Below are 20,432 nucleotides of genomic sequence, written 5' to 3'. Positions count from 1 at the left end.
CTTTTCTTGTAGACCGATACGAGTTCCGTGACCTGGGCTTACAGTATGAGGAAAAAAGTATGATACCAAGGGTCTGGTGAAGACGGGAGGTTCAAAAAGGTAGCTAATCGGCGCCGACCTTGAGGATGAAGCGGCCCCACTACTCCGTGCAGGCTAGGTGGACAGGGGCGGGACGGACAGGGCCAATTCTAAGTTTCCACTGGAGCCAACCTGGGGAAATGGCAATTCTGCCTCTTGCAACACCATAACTCCACTGTCGCAACATTGATAGCAGAGGCTAGGCTGACCGGGCTTCTCGCCCAAAATGTCTCTATCCTCAGACGAAGAAGAAGAGCTCCTCTTCGACAACCAATCCTTCGCCTCTGAGTCCAGCGACGACGGCGAAGACCTACCGGCCCCGCGACCCCTGCATCACAACTTAAACTACTTTGCGCCCCCCTTCTACGGTCGCCCGCCAACCCCTCTACCTCCTTCGCCGTCGCTGACATCGCTCCTCCGCCCGTCGCGACCGACGACCCCCGATGCCTCGGACGACGACTTCGAACCCGTGCCGCGCGCGTCGCCGCAGGTGCCGACTTACGAGTACTACGGCTTCGTGCTGTACCTCTTCTCGACGCTGACCTTCCTCGTCTACCTGCTCTGGTCCTACCTGCCTTCGCCTTTCCTCCATGCGCTCGGCATTTACTACTATCCGAATCGCTGGTGGTCGCTCGCGATCCCGGCCTTCCTCACGATGCTGGGGGTCTACATTTACATCGCGCTCGCGGCGTACAATACGGAGATTCTAACGCTGCCGCTGAGCTCCATTGAGACAGTGGTGGACGATGCCTCCAAGATTGGGGTCATTGACAGCAAGGGGCGGCTGAGGGATGACCCGAAGAAGAGGTCTAGGAATAAAAGGGATCATAGGTTGCCGGGGGGGAGGATACGACTGGAAGAATATATGGAACGAGGGGACGGATGCTGTGATGGACATACCGTTGGCCGGCGCGTGTGAAGTTCTCTATGGAGAGGGACGAGATTTTGAGTCAGAGGACGAGTATATTGTGACATGAAGCTTAAATCCATAATCAATTGAAATCGAACACACCAAAACGAAAATGAAATACCCGGTGGCACGCTAGATTCACAGTCCCTTGGTATTTCAAAACGCCAAAGTGAATAAAATATCCCTCCTATTGAGACTCCGCTCTTTAGAATCCATGTCCAAATGCTTTATGGTGGGATGTGAAGATGCTGTAATTCAAGAGTCGACATCCCTGCTCGGTCAATAGCTCTCACCGAGAGCTCGTACAGTGTGTCCCGCTATGACACGGTGGGGTGTGGCTGGAATCTCTCAGCCTTGCATCTTCCTCCAACCACCGCGCCAAATTTTGACCAGACGCGACTTTCAATCGACCGAAGCATCGCAACAACCCACCCCACCGCCCTCGAACCATCTCAATTATCTCGGTGGATTGTCGCTTCACACGTCGAGTTGCAATCATGTCTCAACAACCGCTGTCCTCGGCCGTCCAGCCGACCGACATCTACGGAGGAGGTAAACGCCCACCTGCCGCTGTACTCTACGCGTAGCCCAATCTAACCATCGCGAGCAGATGAGGTCTCCGCTCTGGTCCTCGACCCAGGCTACTGTAGCACCCGCGCCGGATTCGCTGGCGAGGATGTCCCCAAGTCCGTCTTCCCGTCCTTCTACGGCCGTGTTGGCTCCTCCGATACCCCGACGACCGTCTTCGGCGACGAGTGCCTGATCCCCCGGGCCGACCTTGAGGTCCGCAACTACATGACGCGCGACAGTGTCGTCGAGGACTGGGATGTCGCCAACAAGCTCTGGGAGCACATGCTCATCACACGCCTTCAGCCTGGGCGCCCGACTCATCCGTCCAAGAACGGCCTGAACGATGACCCCAAGGAGGAAGTCGAGGGAGGTGAGGCCAATGGCGACGTCGACGTGGCCATGGAGGACGTGGAGTCGCAAGAGAAGGCCCTGCAAGAGAACCCGCTCCTGATGACCGAGGCGCCGTGGAACTCTGCAAAGTCTAGAGAGAAGGCCATCGAGATTATCATGGAGAACTGGGGCTGCCCTGCGTTTTGGCTCAGCAGAACGCCCGTCCTCGCTGCTTTTGCGGCTGGCAAGGCGAGTGCCCTGGTTATTGATGTCGGCGGCTCCAACACTTCTGTTACGGCTATTCACGACGGCATGGTCCTGAAGCGATCCATCCAGAAGTCTCCCGTTGGTGGCCTGTGGCTGTCGTCCCAGATTCGCAGCCTGTGGGAGACCTCAGAGCCCAAGATCGAGCCCGTTCCTACATACATCGTCGAGAGTAAGACCCCCGTCGATGCAGGCGCTCCTGCTCAGTTCAAGGAACGCAAGTTCGACTTCTCCATCACGGACTCATTCCGCGCCTACGAGGACGACCGTCTCCTTACGGAATTCAAGGAGTCAGTGGTCGAGACCTGGCGCGGACCCGGCAAGTACGCCGTGCCGCAAAACGAGGAGTTCGCCAAGACGCAACCCGGCCGCGTGTTCGAGTTCCCCAACGGCGCAAACCAGATGTGGCGCGAGCAGCGGTACAAGGTCTCCGAGGGCATGTGGGACGAGACCGCGGCGTTCCCGACCACTAACGAGGAGTTCCGCCTGAACAAGTCGCAGACGATCCCCGAGCTCATTCGCGCCGCCCTGAATGCTGTCGATGTCGACCTGCGCCCCAACCTCCTCGGCAATATCGTGGTCACTGGCAGCACCAGCTTGCTCAACGGCTTCAACGACCGTTTGAACAACGAGCTCACGGCCATGTACCCTGGCCTCAAGATCAAGATCCACGCGGCCGGTCTCTCCAGCGAGCGTCGCTTCGGCGCCTGGATCGGCGGCAGCATCCTGGCCAGCTTGGGTACCTTCCACCAGATGTGGATCTCGCGCAAGGAGTACGAGGAGAATGGTGTCAGCATCGTGGAGAAGCGTTGCAAGTAATTGCCGTCATTCAAGAGCCCATTGGGGATCAAAGTTAGGATAGGGGTAGCAGGAGTATGGCGGGAGGGTCATCGTTACTCGTTACTAAAGAAAAGGGCGTATGGAGTTTGCACAAAAGGCTTTTTTCTGACTATCAGAGGGAGGAGGCAGACGGTGGGCGTCATAAGACTACCTCGCATTAAAGCCGTCTTGGAAGGATGCTATCTGTACGCGTATGCAATCTTTTCCTTAATCGGAGATACAGAGATTGTGAGAAATACAAAAACGTATCAAACGAATGTTGAATGCAGTGTATCTTGGCACACCATGTCCGCCCTGCAGCAATTTGGACATGTATGTACTTAATTAATCGGCATTGAGGCAACAGGCCTACAGCTTCATGCTTACGAATTGCGGAATGGCGAATTTTATAATAGATCTTGTCTCGCATTGCGCGAGATGATCAGAGCGGGTCGATCCTCAGCCAGCCTCTCGCAATCAAGGTTGGAGTAGACAATGGACAAGTAGGTAGATAGAACGTGGCTTTTTGTCCTGCTCATTGGTGAAGCATATTTGGCTCTGCGCTATGCCGCATTAGTGAAAGAGCGAGTCTGGGGAAATGCGGTTCAGAAAAGCGATTGATGTGGAGATGGATGTCTTGAAAGGCCAGAAGGGTAGCCAGCTACTGCCAAAAAATTCCCTTGTTTGCCATAGATCTGGAGACTTTGAACAAGGACAAGCTGCGATACCTTGATTGATATCTCGGTCATAGGAGATTACTACAACTCGAATATGAAGTAGGCATGTCAGCATATATAAACCCTAGCTCAGGAATCCGGATCACCTTGAGGAAGGAAGACCTCAAAAGACGGAATCTGCCCTTTCCTTCCGTGTAAGTGACCACGACCCACTCTTCCTCTCCTGTCTAGGTACCTTACCTAGGACCGCCTCATCCATCAACACCCTCAGGCTGTCTACGTCTCTCAGCCAGGCAAGTGCTTGGGCAAATAGCTTCTCCTTTCCGCCTCCAATTTCTACACAGTCGATTTATCGCGGTGACCGGCTTCTTACCTTCTCACACAACTTATGACCACATCCATCCCAATACGAACACAGCAAGCACACTTGGCCGTATCATCACCAACGAGCAGACTTTTGACTTCACTTTATCGAGATATCGATATTTCCGCCTTGGTTCAACTTCGTGACAGGGACACATAATCGCCATCCACCACCATCGAATTTAGGTATGCCATGACAGAAACAAAACCCCATTGCCGATGGCCGCCTGGGGTAGAACGGGCAGGCACGGGCCACTGGCCATTGCTGCCTTCTTCGACGCAAAGTAATTGGCTGACAATTGAAGCCTCAGGCACCCTTGCAGAAATCGCACCTGAGTCACCCAAATTTCTGCGGCTCTACGTGAACTTTCCCTCCTGCTTCCCCAGAGCCGACCGACGCGTCGCCCCATCGACTTCACGAGCTCCGAACGAACGAACGCTGACCCCGACGCATCGGAAAACACAACGTGAGGCATGGTATAGAACCTACACAGGTCGGCGCACAATATCGGAGGTGCCAGAGGGTGGATATTTGTGCAAAGCATCGACAACATGGGCGCCGACACTCCCAAATCCCCTCCTCGCAGCGAGGAAGCGCAGAAGGCGCAGGATGCTCAGGACGAAGAGCAAATCGAGCGGACTCTCGCGACACTCCAGAATGGCGGAGAATTGGGCATCACTATTGATGATACCCCTTTCGACCAGTCTGGGAAGGCTGACGATGCCCAAGACTTCGAGGATATTAGCGACGATGATCTTCCGGACGAGGAGGAAGGCAATGTTGCCACTTCCATGTCCGTTCCAGGTCTGACAGATGACGGAGGTACGAGTAACGACACCGACGACTTGTTTGGCGATGGACCATCTTCTCCGATCGAAGTTCCTGGTCCACCATCACCAGCCCCTCACGTTCACGACCCCGACGACGCCGATCCATCACAATACCGCGACATCAACTTCGATCCGGAACCTGGCTACGAAGCTGCCAACCAAGATCCCGAGATTCCTGCTCCAGCTGAGACTGCTGAAGATTTGGTCAAGCAGGCCTGGCCGACTTGGGAGAAGGGTGTTATTCTGAAATGGAACGAACTCCTACCTCCCAAGAAGGCCCGGTGGATCGAGAAGAAGCCCACCAAGAAGCCAAAGACCCTCATCTTCTCCAAGCTCACTCTGGATCTTGCCGCCGACCAAGAGAAGCTTTTCCGCATTCCCGGACCCGCGACTGTGACTCGTAAGCAGAGACGCATCGACGATGAATCCAGAGGGCTCATGTCTTGCGCTCCGCAAGAGTCTTCGGACGAAGCTGAAGCTGAAGAATTCAATCTCGAGCAAGAATCCGATTCGGAAGCAGTGGCGGGTTTCACGCTCCAAGACATTGAGATGGTGTGCGATGACTGGTCCATCCGTATCGAGCAGGCTGAGCAAGACTTCCGCGACCAACAAGCAAAGGAGGCTGCAGCCGAGGCAGCCGCCGCCGCTTCTGTCAAGCGTGCCCATGATGATGCTTTTGACTTCGATTGGGAGGCTGAGTTCATGGAAGATGAAGAGCCAAAGCCGCCACCAAAGAAAAAGACGCGCCCGCCACCGCCAAAGGGCTTGCCAGAAATTCCTCGATTCACCGCACCATCATTCGACTCATTTGAGGATGTGACCAAGCGCGCCTCCAAGCGTGTCATTCTCGATTTGAACGACCCATATCTTCTCCTGGAAGAAGCCGAATCGCAACGTGGCCCTAAGCGTCAACGCGTGGAGCAGAAGATGACGCGCATGGCGAACGGTCACCTGAGACCTGACTTATCATCTCGCTTCAACATGTCCAACGACGATGCGTACGAGGCGCTCAAGGAGAACCATCAACACAAGGTCAGAGCAACTCTGGGGAATCTTGCCGTCGAGCACAGTATGCCTGCGCTTAAACTGGCATGGCCGTTCTACAAGGTCAAGCTGGATATTCGACGTGATGGATTCCACCGGCCTCATTTCAAGTTTGGAAAGCATGAGCGTCAACCGGTCAGGTTCAGCAAGTTGGGCTTCCATAAGCGCAAGACTATGAAGGGAAAGGCTCATGAGGTCTTCAAAACCACCAAGGACTTGGGTATAACGGATAACTCGACCGCTGTGCTCTTTGAGTACTGTGAGAGAACGCCGCCCGTCCTTTCCAACTTTGGCATGGGAAACCGTGTCATTAACTACTACCGCAAAAAGAAGGTTGATGACGAAGAGACGCCACCAAAGATGGAAATTGGTGAGTCGCACGTCCTCTTGCCCGAAGACAGATCGCCTTTCGCCATCTTTGGCGAGGTCGAAGTCGGACAAACCATGCCTACTTTGCACAACCAAATGTACCGGGCGCCCATCTTCAAGCATAAGCCGCGGTCTACAGACTTCCTCTGTGTCCGTAGCTCAACGGGCGTCGACGGAGCCAACTGGTACCTGCACAAAATTGATCATCTTTACGTGGTTGGCCAGACTTTTCCTAGTGTTGAGGTCCCCGGCCCTCACTCTCGAAAGGTCACGAATGCCTCGAAGAACAGAATCAAGATGATTTCGTACCGCATGATGAGGCGGAACGAGCACCATTTGGTAAACCTGTCAGAGGTGACGAAACATATTGCCGAGTCTACGGACGCTCAAAATCGGCAAAAGCTCAAGGAGTTCCTCTCCTACGCCAAGGTTGAGAAAGGGCTCTGGGGCCTTAGGAACGGCGAGACTCTTATGGATGAGAACTCAATACGAGCGATGATCAAGCCTGAAGACGTCTGCCTGATTGATGGTATGCAGTTGGGTATGCAGATGCTGGAAGATGCTGGTTTCGATCCTAACAACGTTAACCTGGAGGACGACAACGAAGAGGTTGCCGAGGACGAGGACGACGATCGCACGGGCGCAGGCACTGCCAAGGGTAGTAAAAAGGCTGCCGAGAAGAACGAAGAAAAACTGGCCGACAAGATGGCGCCGTGGAAAACCAGCAAGGCCTTCATCGATGCATGCGCTGGCAAGGCTATGCTCAAGCTTCACGGACAAGGAGACCCGACTGGCCATGGCCTTGGATTCAGTTTTATCAGAACTTCCATGAAGGGCGGCTATATCGAGACTGTCCAGAAAGGTGGATCCCATACCACCGCAGCTGACGCCATGGCAGCCCACCCTGACGCACAACGGAAGGCGAACAACGGCCATGCTTACAACGTCAAGGAGCAAGAAGCCATGTACAGAAAAGGCATTCGCGAAATTTGGGACAAGCAAAAAGACAGTCTGGAGAATGGCACACAGAAGGACGATGACCTCGTGGTCCCTTTGCCGCCAGACGAAGATGACCGATTCAACCCCCAACGAGCCCAGACTCCCGCCCATGCCGACGAAGGGATGAGTCAAATTACCGGCCTGACGACATCAACTAGCCGGAATCAGCGAAAGAAACTCAAGATTACCCGAGAAGTTCTCAATGATCAAGGTGCTGTCGAGCAAAAGGTCATCATCCTCGAAGACCCTGTGATTATAGACCGTTATATCAAGAGAAAGAAGGAGTTGGAGTTGGAGGATTTCAAGTACGAACTCCCACCGCGTTACCCCCCTCCCGATCCCCTTTCAGGTCTATCATTCAATCTTCATGCGCTCCCCGCTCACATAATCTCGTGTTTAGTATCTACGAAGGACGACCGACTGGTGTCGCTGATGACGACCGTCGTCGTCTGGTTGAGTAGGCATTATCCTTCCGTAGATGCTGAACACTTGATTGACCACCTAGCAGGATTGATAAGGAGCTTGAACGGCTCAACCGAAACAAGCAGCGACGCATCGGACGAGAGCAACAAAAAGGACTCCACCGTTCCAAGAGTGGACTCGACGCAGGATCCCCTGAAGCAGACCGTGCTGCCACCGGTACAACCCGAAAGTGTGCCAATTGTGGACAAGTCGGACACATCAAGACAAACAAGAAGTATTGCTCCCTTTGCTTTTTCTCTACCTCCCCGTCCCAGTTCAGATCTCCGGAGCATGTTCAGACGTGGGGGAAACAATCGCTGGGTTCTCAAGCGGGAGCTCCTGTTGAGGGCACGCCAGCGAAAAGCAGCCCCGCCAAAGCAAAGAGGCGACGGAATTCAAAAGCACAGGATACGCGACCGCTCGAAAGAAAAGGCCAATAGGCGAGCATCGTCCAAGGGACAGCCAAAACAGCCCCCCAAGCCAAAGACAAAGAAGTTCAAGTACAACAAGTACACTTCCAAGCCCTACTGGCACAACAGCAGTATGAGCACTAGGGTCATATAAGCATATGCCCCCTTGGCCATCATCACACCCTGTTGCTTGCTTTCCCCAGTTTTCTCTCGTTACCTACCCAACATGCTTTCTCTTTCTCCAATTTCCCCATCACTTCTGTTCCATATACGCGCATACTAACCCTCGCAAAGGCTTTGTCCTATGCTCAACGGCACGATGAAGACCGACAACGGCATCGCAGAACATGGCGGTTTCGGTACCTACAATGCCCCAGCTGCTGGTGCCGGTTCTCCCGGGCAATGAACGACTCGAGACGACGTCGAGTTCTGACGGCGGAAACTTGCAGCTGTCAGAGGCTCCAACGGACTAGATGTTGCAGCGCAGGACACCGAAATACGGTTGAGACGACAGACTCCGAACAACCGGACGGCCGGTAGCTGTTTCCGGCGCTTACCAATTAATCAACAGCAAAGGCTGCAGCTGGTCGCTTTACTACCGACGAACGTTCCAGAACGGGGAAAGAACCCCACCCGCAGCCATCCCCCGGTTGCTAACAATAGGGCTAAGCCAAGCGATTTCACGCAAGGGGTTCAGGCACAATGAACAGGCTGGGAATTCATGTTGAAGAAAGTTTGGGGTAGTTGCGAGCGTTTGGACCAGAGAAATCTCATACAAGAGGTCGGACCGAACAACCCAAAATTGGAACCCGCCATGCAATTCGACAATCAAGGGGGAGAGGGAAAGGGAAAGGGTGTGTGTACAATGACAAAAAAGAAAACATCTGCGAGGTGAGCCCTTGGACCTTGGGGAATTTGGAAAAAGCTTGATCAACATTGTCAAAACTGGACGGGGCAGATTTAATGGACTGCTCTCACTTCATGACGAGCAAGGGGGGAAAAAACGAAGCCGAATGGTGGCAAGGAAGGGGGTTTGGCAAAGCGGTTAAGCAAAGCATGTAATGATGCATCGGCACGGCGTCTGGTGTTGTTAAGTTTAGCTATAGCCGCGTCAAGCGTGGGTGGTAGCTCTCTCATCACACGCGTGGGAAATTCATTTCAACAAAGTGACTAACTACTATTGTTGCTTCTTTCTCCGCTATGATGATGTGTGTGTGTGTCGTTACTCTGCAGTGATGAACGCGTAGGTTCAGCTTACCTTGGTTTCTGAGGTTGGAGAAACCCCCCCCCGCGGGCTCCAGGTTGAATATTGCATGTCATAGTCGGGGTAGCTAGCTAGTGTGGGCGGTTGGGTGAAATGGGGAAGGACAGGAAGGGGGAGGCTCTTGAAAGAGGCTAGCATGAGCCGATGATTACATGGAGGGTGAGAGGAGGTAGTGTAGGTAAGTTGCCGGGAGAACTAGATGCGGCAAAAGGATGAACATGGATTGGAGAGACGGGAAGATCAAAGACAGGTAAGGGTAGTTTGTAGTGTAGATACGCACAAACATGGGTGGAGAGGAGACAGAGGGGGGGGGGAGGGGGGAGAAGGGGGAAGAATCCGGGATTGTTTGTATCAATGTGTCTGGTGGCAGGACTCTCGCGGCGCATCATCATCTTCCCAGATTGGCGAATCGGGCACAAACACGACGGACGATGGTCGGGGCTAATTTAGGGAAAGAAACAAGGACGAACCTCGAGAGATGGTGAGAAAGAAGGGGGGAGGGGGAGGACGTCAAAGAGGGATTGGATGAGGGGATAATGGGCGACAGGTACCAACAAGGTGCATTCTAGACGCGCCCGAAACGATCAAGACTTTTTTGTTTGGAAAAAGGCGTAGATGGGATAGCCCAGGGATTGTTTCCATTTGGACCATTTTGGAGGAGGGGTTTGTTGTCCCGCTTGTCAGGCTTGTCAGATTGAGGTTGCTTTTGGTTGCCCTTCGGTTGGGGCCTCTTTTGACGTAGACTAGGTGTGGGAAATCCATCCGTGCAAGGTTTAGGAAACTGGGAACCAGTTTGTGGTTGATTACCTAGGGAGAGGGAAAGGGGAGGGAGAAGGGGGAAGTCAAAGTCAGATGGGAAGAAAAAAAAGTGTGGATTGATGGGATGGGATGGGACGCGGTGGGATGCGCGGGTTGCAACGAACATGTGGTTGGTGATTATTGATGATAGTGATGATGATGGGTTTGGTGGATGGGGTCATTCATACAAGGGCCCTCGTCACAGAGAAAGAAGTCTCTCCGCCAAGCCAGATGTGTGAGAGGATGGTTTCTCCAAAACCCCCAGCCTGGTTTTGCGGCGCCAGGAAACATTGACTAGACATATCAGAAGTGGAACAGGTGAGTTTTACCTACCAACAGCCCAAGATAGATGTACTGTGTAAGTCGGGAAGGACGTGTTATTACTGTGTAATCGAGAAAGGGCAAGGGGGATAATTGGCTCCCGAGATGCAGTGGTGCGTGCGTGTGTGGTTCCAAAAGGCCTTTGGGTTTGTCCTTGGGGGGGGGAGAAACGGTCGCCGGGTCGCGTGGCTGCGGAGCAAGAGGTGAGCATATGCACGCCAAGTGTGTTGTGCTAAAAATAAACCTATTTTTAGAACGCAAGACATGGGTTGGACGACCTCGCAGGGGGGCACAGGGAGGGGAGAAGCACGTCTGCACCACCAGCCTGCATAGGGCTTCTTGGATCGTAGGGTGCGTTTGGCCAATCGGCTTGGGATTTGCACCCAGGAACACCTTCAGTCTCTTGCTAGCCTCCAAGAAACATGCATGTCGAGCTCACACCTTCACAACCCAGAGAGAGGGAAACCTGGGAAAGTGATGCGTGTGTGGATGGATAGGGATACAAGAGGCTCTTTTGCGCTTCAGACAAGGCAAGTTTTTGATAACCTGACCGGGGTGGGTACGCCGTGTCGGAAGGGAAAGAAGTGAAGTCAAGCATTTTCGTTCGTTCTGCCCAACCCCCCATCCCCAAACCCGGCTCCAAGATGTTGGACTAGCGTCATGCTCGTTGGGAATGGGCCGGCGCTTAACTTAATGATATGGTTAAATTTCGATTTAGAAATGAGAAAAAAGGTGGGATGGCGTGTTGCCGGTTGATGATGGGACGGAGACATAATTGTGAATTCTTGCGACGACAGCGGTTATCGGCTCGACCTTGCTTTAGCTTGAATCTTTCTCCGGACGAATTAGACGACTGCTGCTCTATAGAAGGACGAACCCTTTTGTGACGAGACGGGACATCTGACATGGGTTTACCGGACCTGTCGATGTCGCCGTACGGCGTACGCAAGATGAAGTTGCTAATTCGGGATATCTTGATCACATTCTCTGACCAAATGGCAGCATTGTAGGCGCGCATGAGGAGATCGAGAGGAAGGGGGGAGTTTCCGAGTGGTTACTTGGTCTCTTTCTTGGGTCGTCTTCTTCGTTCGCAGTCATACAGTATCGGTAGCAGACTTGTCTGGACGAGGAGACTGCGTACCATGGATTTCAATGATGATGTTGTTTCCTGGAGAAACAGAGCTTGGCAAAGGGCTATTCTGGATTGTTATCAGTGATTCCAAAGCAAAGGCCCCCGTCGCGGCGAAGCTTGTCAGCCAAAGACAGCGGTTCAAGCTGGAGATGCCCAGCAGAAGTGGGGGAGTTGGTGTTTCTCGAACGTCCAACCATCTCTGGGCGTTCTGGAAAGAGGAAAAAAAAAAAGGGCCCTGACATGAGCCAGGGCAACCGGTGGGAAGATTGTCATCATGGACGCGGGGTATCGTTGAGGGTGGGGACCTGATCTAATTCGAGATGATGGTCGACTGGGTTCGTCAAACAGGCGCGGGATGTATGTAGGCGAGGAAGGGGGGCCTAGATGCATGTGAAGCGAGATCTACAGCTGAGAGCCGCGGGAGCGGACGGACGTTGTCAAAATGGCCCTGACAGTGACCGGTTTGGCAGCTATACGTGCAGACAGGCACCTTCGGCGGGAATGCCGCATGCTGGGATGATACGCAGGGTTCCCTTTGAGGCCATGTCCTGTCGGTGGCATATAGGTAGTCCGCCGAGGGGATGGTTCCAGTGTATTAGTTCCCCCTCCCAGTCCACCTCTTGTTCACGCTTGAGATGCGGGAGCATGGTCATGGTCCACTCGTGACCCCAGGGAAGGGGTTAGACGGCTAGGTACCTTGCATGGTTGGGGTGGTGATTGAGACCTTGAAAAGTGTCCGTTTGGCGATGGCCTCGCTTTGTCATGGGCCAGGGGAGGGAGAGGAGGACCCAGACTCTCACTATGACGAAGGGCGAGCTGTGAGAAAAGGGCCAGATAGACAACTGGAGCGTAGAAATGCAGGAGCCGTTGACGCCAAGGCTGGACTTCGAACTCAATTGTCCAACCTGAAGTAGGGTACTGAATGCCGGGACATGATATCGGGAGGGCTGAGTCGGTTTCGACACAATGGAGACTTGAGAATGGATGACAGATTCCCGTGCTTGTGGTCCCTGGGGGTCTTGGTCTGGTCCATTGAAGGAGGGCCGCGGTCTGTGCTAAGCATCACGATTCACAGAGCCAGCACTACCGGCATGTACTCCATAGCAGTAGCAGACTGGGAGTTTCCTTCTGTTCTGTGCATGTCCACTGTCCGCCGCGTCCCACCGGTTGTGCCTGGCCCTGAATGCAAGTGATGGTTCCTGCGTTCCTGCGCCGGCGGCGATGGCGGCGCGGTCGGATGTTGTGGTGGGAAGGAGAGGCTCAATATGCGGCCCGGGCACGTTGTTTGCTTGGGTTCTGGTGTAGCGGATGACGGCCTCCATCCCTACCTCAAGGCCTTACGGCGTTATGCTTCTGCTTAGGATGTGCAGAGTAAGCGGTTAGGTCATCGGGCGGACGGGGACTTGTGCGCGAGTGTGGGTGGTACCGGCTGGGCGAGCGAGGGATGGACGGCGATGCTTGGTGTACACTGAGTCCTGATTGTGTGTAGTTTACTGTGTATGGGTGGACGGGTTGTAACTTGTAACCTGTGGGATATTAGCAAGGTCCAGGGAGGAGGAGTCCGGTTCTGAGTTCCGGCGCATGTCGAGTCCACTCGAAGTTGACCAGGTCGAGGCTTGCGGAACGTCAATGCTCTCGGCTAGTGTAGAGAGATGGCCTTGAGGGTCTCGATCTTTGGACTTTCTGGGTCTTACTGCGTCGAGTATGTACGGATAGGTACCAGTCTGCTCTTGGTATTAGTTTTGTACAGAGTAGACGCAATGAGAGAAAAGAGGTGAATTGCAAGATAAAGGTAAGGAAGGAAAGGTCTGGGAAGGAGCACGCAGTACACAGTAGAGCCGCCGGAATCATCCTCGCAGTTTCCGCAAGTTGTATGTAGTGTAAAGCCGCAAACCGCACGCACCTCATGTCGGCTAGACGTCAAATGTCTCGACGACACCTGCCACATGTATCCTGTCTGCAGTGTCTCACTAGCGGCAGCGCCGTCGAAGTCGGGGCCGGTACCTTAGCCAGGTGGGGTGGGTACAAGTGGAGATCCACCAGACCCTGAGACAGTGCGCAGGGTGATGGTGGAGATTACGTTTCAACACTGTTCTTGGTCACCGGAAAAAGCAGGCACCACACAGTGTTCGCGACCAGTCTCAGCTCTTGACCTCATTCCCTGCCTCTTCACATTGTTGTTTCACGAGCGTCCGCAACGGCCACCAGGACCCCCGTCATAAGAGCGCACGCACCAGGAATCTTCGCGACCTTGCCTTGTCTGTGGTAGTGAGGCCCAAGGTGAAGTGCTACGGCGCAAGTAAGGTGAGAGCAGGACCGGCCTAGCATTAGCATCTAGCATCTATCATCTAGGCATAAGGTCAGGAGAGAGTGAGCTCAAGTGTGATGATGATGGGTGTGCCGACTGGACTGGTCCACTCACATCCAACTGCGAATTGGCAGGGCCTGGAGACATTGGATACTTTACCACAGTAGGTACCTACCTACACAATAAGATACCTAGGTACGGAGTAGACATGGGAAAAAAGATGAGGCCTTCTGCTTCTGGACGCGGCAGACGAGAGCAACCAGCGACCCTTCCTCACTCAGATTCTCAGAAGTACGCATACCATGTAAGACTACTCCGTAGCAACTGAACAGTGAACAGTATCCGTACTTCGTAAATGATCAGAGACCAACCTGAAGTGAGAGCAGCAGGGGTTAATTGGAGTAGGTACACCGACCCCCCCGCCCCGTTTTCCTCCTTTTCCACTCTTTTTTTTTTTTTTTCCTTTCTCTCCCGTTCCAGTCCCTTTTTTATTTCTTCCGTCACCCAGTTCATTCGCTCCCCCAAGCCTCACCCCCCCAGTCACTTCCTCGGCCTAGGATTCGTTCATTCATCAACCCCATTCCCTGTCGCTCACCCCCCCGGTCGTCGCTCTTTTCCTTCCCTTCCCGTCGTCTCCAAACTGCTGGCTTGCTGCTAGGTACGGATACTGCTGCACCTGCTGATTGATGCTTGCGCTCCCCGATTTCCACCTATTCCATCTCTTTGCCGCAACCTCACTGGCCGGAAGTGCTCACTCACTCACTCACTCATCTACGGTACCTACTCCGTCTGCTACACACCCGACTCTTCGTCGCTGAGGTGGGCTTGTCTTGCCTTGCCTTGACCCCATTACCTAGGTACTCTTCCTGCTGCTACCATTACCACCTTACCTTACACCTGAGGTACTGTCCCCGGGCTGGCTGCACCTAATACTGTTGCTTCCCCCTCCACCATCCATTCCCATTCTTTTTTCCCCCTTCCCTTCCCTCCTTCAACAGTCCTGCCTTCCCGCACCCAAAAAGTGAACACGATCGCGTCTATTATTAGAATCATCCACGCCAGATTCAGCCCCATCGACCTGCACCTCACATCGCCTGTCCATCCCAGAACCTGTCGCATCTGCACTTGTAATGGGATCAATGTACGTTCTTGATGCGTCGTCTTGTCAACTCTCTCCCCTGCTCTGACAGCCTTTTGCTCCCACTGCTTGTCATATACCATTACTCCCGGGATGCGCTGCCTTGTCCCATGCAACTGACTGACGCATCGCCAGTTCGGAACCACTGCCCACGAGCCAGCCCATTTAGATAAAAGCGATCAGCCCTCCCCGGCCTAGCTTTTGTTTCTACCTCGCTTTCCCGACCAGCCAAGCTAGTCGCTGCGATCAGATATATCCAGCTCGCGTCCCTCCTCCTCCTCCTCCTCCCCCGAGCTCCAACCAGTCTCTCGCCTCCTCGAGACCCTCATCCTCATCCTCACCCTCACTCAGGACCAGTCGACTCTACATCGCGACTGCAACGACTGAGACCTCGCCGACAACCCCGCCGCCGCCGCCGCGAAAACCGCTGATCGGTCACGGAGCCGCTCGCCTCGACAACGTCTTCGCCCCCCGTTCAACGCGTTTCGCTGCCTCATACCCGTCAGCAGCACCCCCAGAGTATCTAATCCAAGATGGGACGCAGAAAGATTGAGATCAAGGCCATCAAGGATGACAGGAACCGCTCTGTGTAAGCTTGCGCCCTGACTATCCCTCGCGATACCCAGAAACCTTTGGCTGACTGTCGCGTCGCGTATAGCACCTTTCTGAAGAGGAAAGGCGGTTTGTTCAAGAAGGCGCATGAGCTTTCGGTGCTGTGCTCCGTCGACGTCGCTGTCTTTATATTCGGCAGCAACAAGAAGTTGTATGAGTATTCTTCCACGGATATGCGAGAGATGATTACTAGATACACATACGTGAGTTCCTCCATTCTTTCTGGGTCACGAATGCGTAACGCTAACCCTGAGATAGCATGGCGGCCCGAATGAACACAAGGGCCCTTCAGACTTCAACGGAGGCAACGACGAGGACGAAGATGAGGATCCCGAAGGCACCCCGCCGCAGGAGTCTCACATGATTCCGCCTCAGTTCCAAGGACAAGCGCCATTCCCTCATATGCGACACCACACTCCCTCAGCCTCACCTCCAATTCCTAATGGCGTGCCTTTCCCGCAACACCATGGCCTTCCCGTACAACGCGGCCACACCCCGCAGCCTGGCATGGGATCGCGGCCTGGTTCTCGACAGGACATCCGCCGGATGGGACCGAACATGGGCCCTCAACCCGTCGGCCCTCCCGGATCTCAGCAGCCTCCCGTGAATGGATTTGCCTACATGCCCAACCCCGCCATCTACAATCCCCAGAACCAGCCCAACATGCCACCAAACATGCCTCACGGACTCCCCCAGCAGTACCAGCAACATGGCCCTCAATACTCCTCATACGCGCCCAACCATCATCCTCCGCACATGCAGCAGCATATGGAAGACCAGCGCCGTTCCATGCCGCCAAACTATCCGCAACAGCAGGGTCCGCAAGGGCCTGGGCCTCAAGTTTCTCGGATCTCGCCGTCTCCGCCACAGCCTCCTACTCAGCAATTGCCGCCGCAACCACCTCAGATCTCACCCCCGCCGCCACAGCCACAGCAACTTGAGCCTCAACAACAGCAGCAGCAGCAGCAGCAGCAGCGACCGCATCCGTCGCCCCAACCCCAGCAACAGCAACAGCCGCAGCCACCTCAGTCTCAACAGCAACAGCAGCCGCAACAACATCAGCCTTCGCCGCCGCAGTCTGAGGAGATGCCAGCGCCATCGGAACCACGATCCGAGCTGCCCCAAAGACCCCAGCCGCCCCTGCTCAACACGGACAGCGCGATCAAGAAGCTTCCGCAGCGTAAGCAGCACAGCATCTTCACTCCCATTGACGAGAACCGCTCCATCCTGTCTCAGCACTTGGCTTCATTCGCTTCTGAGCAGAGCATAAAGGCAGAGCCTAATCGGCCCCCATTCCCTGACCAGAGCAACATCAAGGTTGAAGGTAACCGCTCTCAGTCAGTTGATGTTGGCGCAGTATCCCGGACCAATGGTTCCACGACTTCTCCGCCCATGCCTCCGCGCGCCAGCACTCAATCTCTAAACAAAAGCCGCAACATCTCCGTATCGTCAATCCCAGAGACAACGTTTACTCCGCCATCTCGCACCAATAGCATGAAGCTTGGTGGTGGTGCGCGTCCCCGTTTGAGGGTGGAGATTCCCGATGAACCTTCGGATGGCGGTAGCGCAACTGCCGAGTCAAACTCTCCTCGCAACTCGACAGAATCCACATCCCAGACGACTCGGCGCCATGCATCCGACTCGCACTCTTCCGGCATGGTTCTGCCGCCGCCATCCCCGTCAGCCCAAACGCTCCTCTCAGCTGGCGCCACGGGCCCGCCAAACCCGTTTGCTCGCCCACCCCCGCAACAAAACAACAATATGAACATTGACACCCCCGTTTCCGCCCTCCCATCCCGATTCTTAAATAACGAATTTCTGCCCAGTCCGAGCAGCTTTTATCCGGAATGGTATGCTCGTGGCGGCAGCGATAGTAACACACTACCCAGTCCATTGAACTTTGCGACTCCAGTCGTTGGCTCTGGTCCCAGCTTCTTGCGAGACGACAATCCGGCTACGAAGCGCAAGAGTCCTGAGATCAGCGCCAATGGTCCGCACGACGGTCCTGAGGCCGGAAACGAACCCAAGAGGATTCGCGTAGATTCTTGATTTCAAGTTCCCCTTCTATTGTCGACGCTTTTTTCGACGCCTTATCTGTACCATTCATCTGCATTCTGGCCTCCTTCAGACCATGTATGGAGTGCATTTGGTTCCATGATACCTCTTTCTTTTCACTTTACGGCATTAGCGTCACGCAAGATGTTTAGTTTACCTTCTCTTCTATATCTCCGTGTACGCGGAGGATTATGCTGCATTGCTAGGCGCAACATCGGCCACGGACAGGGTTTTTGATATTTTTTTCTATTTTTTATTCTTCATCCGGACTGATGAGTATTACTACTCTTCGTATTCGAGACGGCTTTGGAGGGAATGATGTGCCCACGGACATGTGAGATGACTGGAAGCATGGAAAACTGGCCTGCAGCAGAAGATGGATGATCTCGGGGCGTTTGGGTGTGATTTCTGTAGATTACTGAGGGGCAATGGCTGGATAGTTGGAATGAACTGTTGATCTGCAATTTGGCGTGTTCATTCAGACAGTGATGTGTGTGCAAAGTATTGAGTGAGCCAAGATCTTGGCGCTAGTGACTTTGAGACCGTTTCGCGGCGCGGCCCGTGGAAGCGCGAGCTGGATGTGTTTTTTGAACATGGCATGTTGACATATTCTTTTCACGGTGAGCATGACATGAAATTTACCCCGAAGTCTGAAAGTCGAAAAAGTGGCGCGTGGGTGCGTCTTTTTGCAGGTTCGCACAGGCTGTCGCGGTCAACCGCAAAAGCCTCCAGCAACACCTACCTTGACTTGCCAAAAACCGATAGCGGCCACCCTTCCTACAAGAGCTGTTTTACTATAAAGCACAGGCGACACACGCGATTCAGAAAGAAGAAGAAGAAAAAAAAGAATAGCGGATCAGAAAAAACGCAATGATTACCCCGGCGGCGAAACGCCGACGTGTCGACGCGGCGAACGAGACGCTACGGAAACCATTTAGGTCGCCTTTGGTACAGCGGGACCGAGGCCGAGACTCGGGACCAGGCCCGGAGCGGAACGGGGATGGCTGCACCGCGGACGCTGCGGCGGCGGATCTTGCGGCTGAAAAGGATGATGATGGTTCGGCACTACCGACGACCATAGACCACCCGGCGGCAGCGTCATCGCCATTTGCTGCGACGACGACGACACCACGGCATGCTACGGAGAAGTTTACGACGCCTGGGAAACGGGGGGTGAGCGGCACGTCTACGTCTCGGTCTACACCTGCGACTACAGCTACGGCTGCGGCTACACGCCGGCCCTTTAGCGTTCCGCGAGCGCGAGGGTCGCAGCTGACGGGTGCGTCGCCTCCGCCGCTGCGGACGACGGCGGCGACAGGTTCTTACGGTGTGAGTGCTAGAAAGACTGGTGCCGGTCCTGGGCTTGGTGGTGGTGGTGGTGGTGGGAGTAAGAACGAGAGGGAAGCGGAGGGCAGGGAAGAGATTCTACGGCAGGCTGAGCGGATTCGCGGCGCCGTGGGAGGAGGGGAGACGGACGAGGAGCTTGTCGAGTTGATTGGCAAGTGGAGGGTTGCGAGCCGGATTGCGGCGGAGGAGGTGTTTGAGGGGTCTAAAGAGAGGGTTGAGGGATGGGGGGTTGAAGGCTTGGAGGAGGGCGAGGAGGGAGGATGAGGTGAGGTTTATGGCGATGTTGGAGGGGAGAGGGAAGGAGATGGTGCTGGGAGGGTTAGGAGAGGTAGTTGTGAGGAGTGGGAGGGGGATGATGAAAGTGATCGTGGTGATAGGGAAGGAGATGAGGGTTTTGGTGAGGAAGAGGAAGAAGAGGAAGAGGTGAGTTTCCGGTACTGGGACAGGAACGGAGAGGATGAGGTTTTTGCTGACTTTGGGGACAGGAGTTCACAATGGGGACGATGCTCCGGAGTATGCATATCGATTTCGAGATTATCGGCTACGATGAGGAGACCGGGTGGTGGAGGGACGGGTGATGCGAAGCGCACACAAGACCCGGCTTTCTCGCTTCTTCTTTACTGCCGTCGTCAACGAGACTGGGCGAGACGAGGCGGACGTCTCCGTGGTATATGACGACGGCCGCCACACGGGGTCACAGACTGCGTGACGTCTACAGACCAGGCTCGAGAGCCTTTTTGGGCTCATCAGCTCGAGGCTTTATCTTTACCATCATTGGCATTCTCGGATCAAACACACGCTGCGAGGCGAAGAAGAAGAAGAAGAAGAAGAAGAAGAAGAAGAAACACGGCGAGAGAGGCGTCGACCGGCGTAATCATCCTTTCCACAGTTGATGACTACAGAGAAAATGCTTCTCGCTTGCTCCTCTTGTTTCCCATTCTTGATATTAACCTACTTTACTCTGCCCGCCCTTTCGAGGGGATTGTAGAAGTCTCTTTTGGGAGGAGAGAGGTGGTCAGTGAGGCCCCCTGCGGCTCAAGATCCGACCCGACGGCCGAGTGGAAAATTATATCCAAGCTCACTCGTTCGGGGAGAAGAGCGATGGATGGTTGGGCAGGCTGCGAGACAGTTTGTCACTTACAGCCCTACATTTCCCGATATGGGAAAATTCGGTCTGAACGCTGGGTGGGAACCCCGAAAGATCCTAAGGCATAAGGGATAAGATAGAGCCTGTGCTTTTTTCGGCGAGTGGTTGCCGGACGAGCTTATTTCTTCCTCCTTCACGATGGGCGTTGCTACTACTATACTGTGCAGTAGGTTGAAGCCTGGGG

General features: G+C 54.3%; 4 protein-coding genes across 4 annotated transcripts; all 4 read left to right on the top strand.

The window, feature by feature from the left end:
• Positions 1–304: 304 nt before the first annotated feature.
• On the top strand, positions 305–997 carry N0V96_000575 (uncharacterized protein; the record flags this gene model as incomplete). Its single annotated transcript, XM_053193330.2, has 1 exon — positions 305–997. The coding sequence occupies one exon, from the start codon at positions 305–307 to the stop codon at positions 995–997; it is 693 nt and encodes a 230-aa protein (XP_053049047.2).
• A 488-nt stretch (positions 998–1,485) lies between these two features.
• ARP4 (NuA4 histone acetyltransferase subunit) lies at positions 1,486–2,971 on the top strand (the record flags this gene model as incomplete). Its single annotated transcript, XM_053193331.2, has 2 exons — positions 1,486–1,540; positions 1,599–2,971. 2 exons carry the CDS (start codon positions 1,486–1,488, stop codon positions 2,969–2,971), a joined length of 1,428 nt encoding a protein of 475 aa, XP_053049048.2.
• Positions 2,972–4,563: 1,592 nt separating this feature from the next.
• On the top strand, positions 4,564–8,532 carry N0V96_000573 (uncharacterized protein; the record flags this gene model as incomplete). The annotated part of the gene is made up of 4 exons (XM_065755973.1): positions 4,564–7,559; positions 7,655–7,711; positions 7,763–7,951; positions 8,421–8,532. 4 exons carry the CDS (start codon positions 4,564–4,566, stop codon positions 8,530–8,532), a joined length of 3,354 nt encoding a protein of 1,117 aa, XP_065615213.1.
• A 7,088-nt stretch (positions 8,533–15,620) lies between these two features.
• RLM1 (resistance to lethality of mkk1p386 overexpression) lies at positions 15,621–17,748 on the top strand (the record flags this gene model as incomplete). The annotated part of the gene is made up of 3 exons (XM_053193333.2): positions 15,621–15,676; positions 15,746–15,902; positions 15,958–17,748. The coding sequence occupies 3 exons, from the start codon at positions 15,621–15,623 to the stop codon at positions 17,746–17,748; spliced, it is 2,004 nt and encodes a 667-aa protein (XP_053049050.2).
• Positions 17,749–20,432: the final 2,684 nt, after the last annotated feature.

This window comes from Colletotrichum fioriniae, assembly GCF_027942845.1.
Source record: "Colletotrichum fioriniae strain IMI 355084 chromosome Unknown scaffold_1, whole genome shotgun sequence".
Taxonomy (NCBI): Eukaryota; Fungi; Ascomycota; class Sordariomycetes; order Glomerellales; family Glomerellaceae; genus Colletotrichum; species Colletotrichum fioriniae.
The sequence above is the reverse complement of the archived record's forward strand: the minus strand, read 5'-3'. Positions and strand labels throughout refer to the sequence as shown.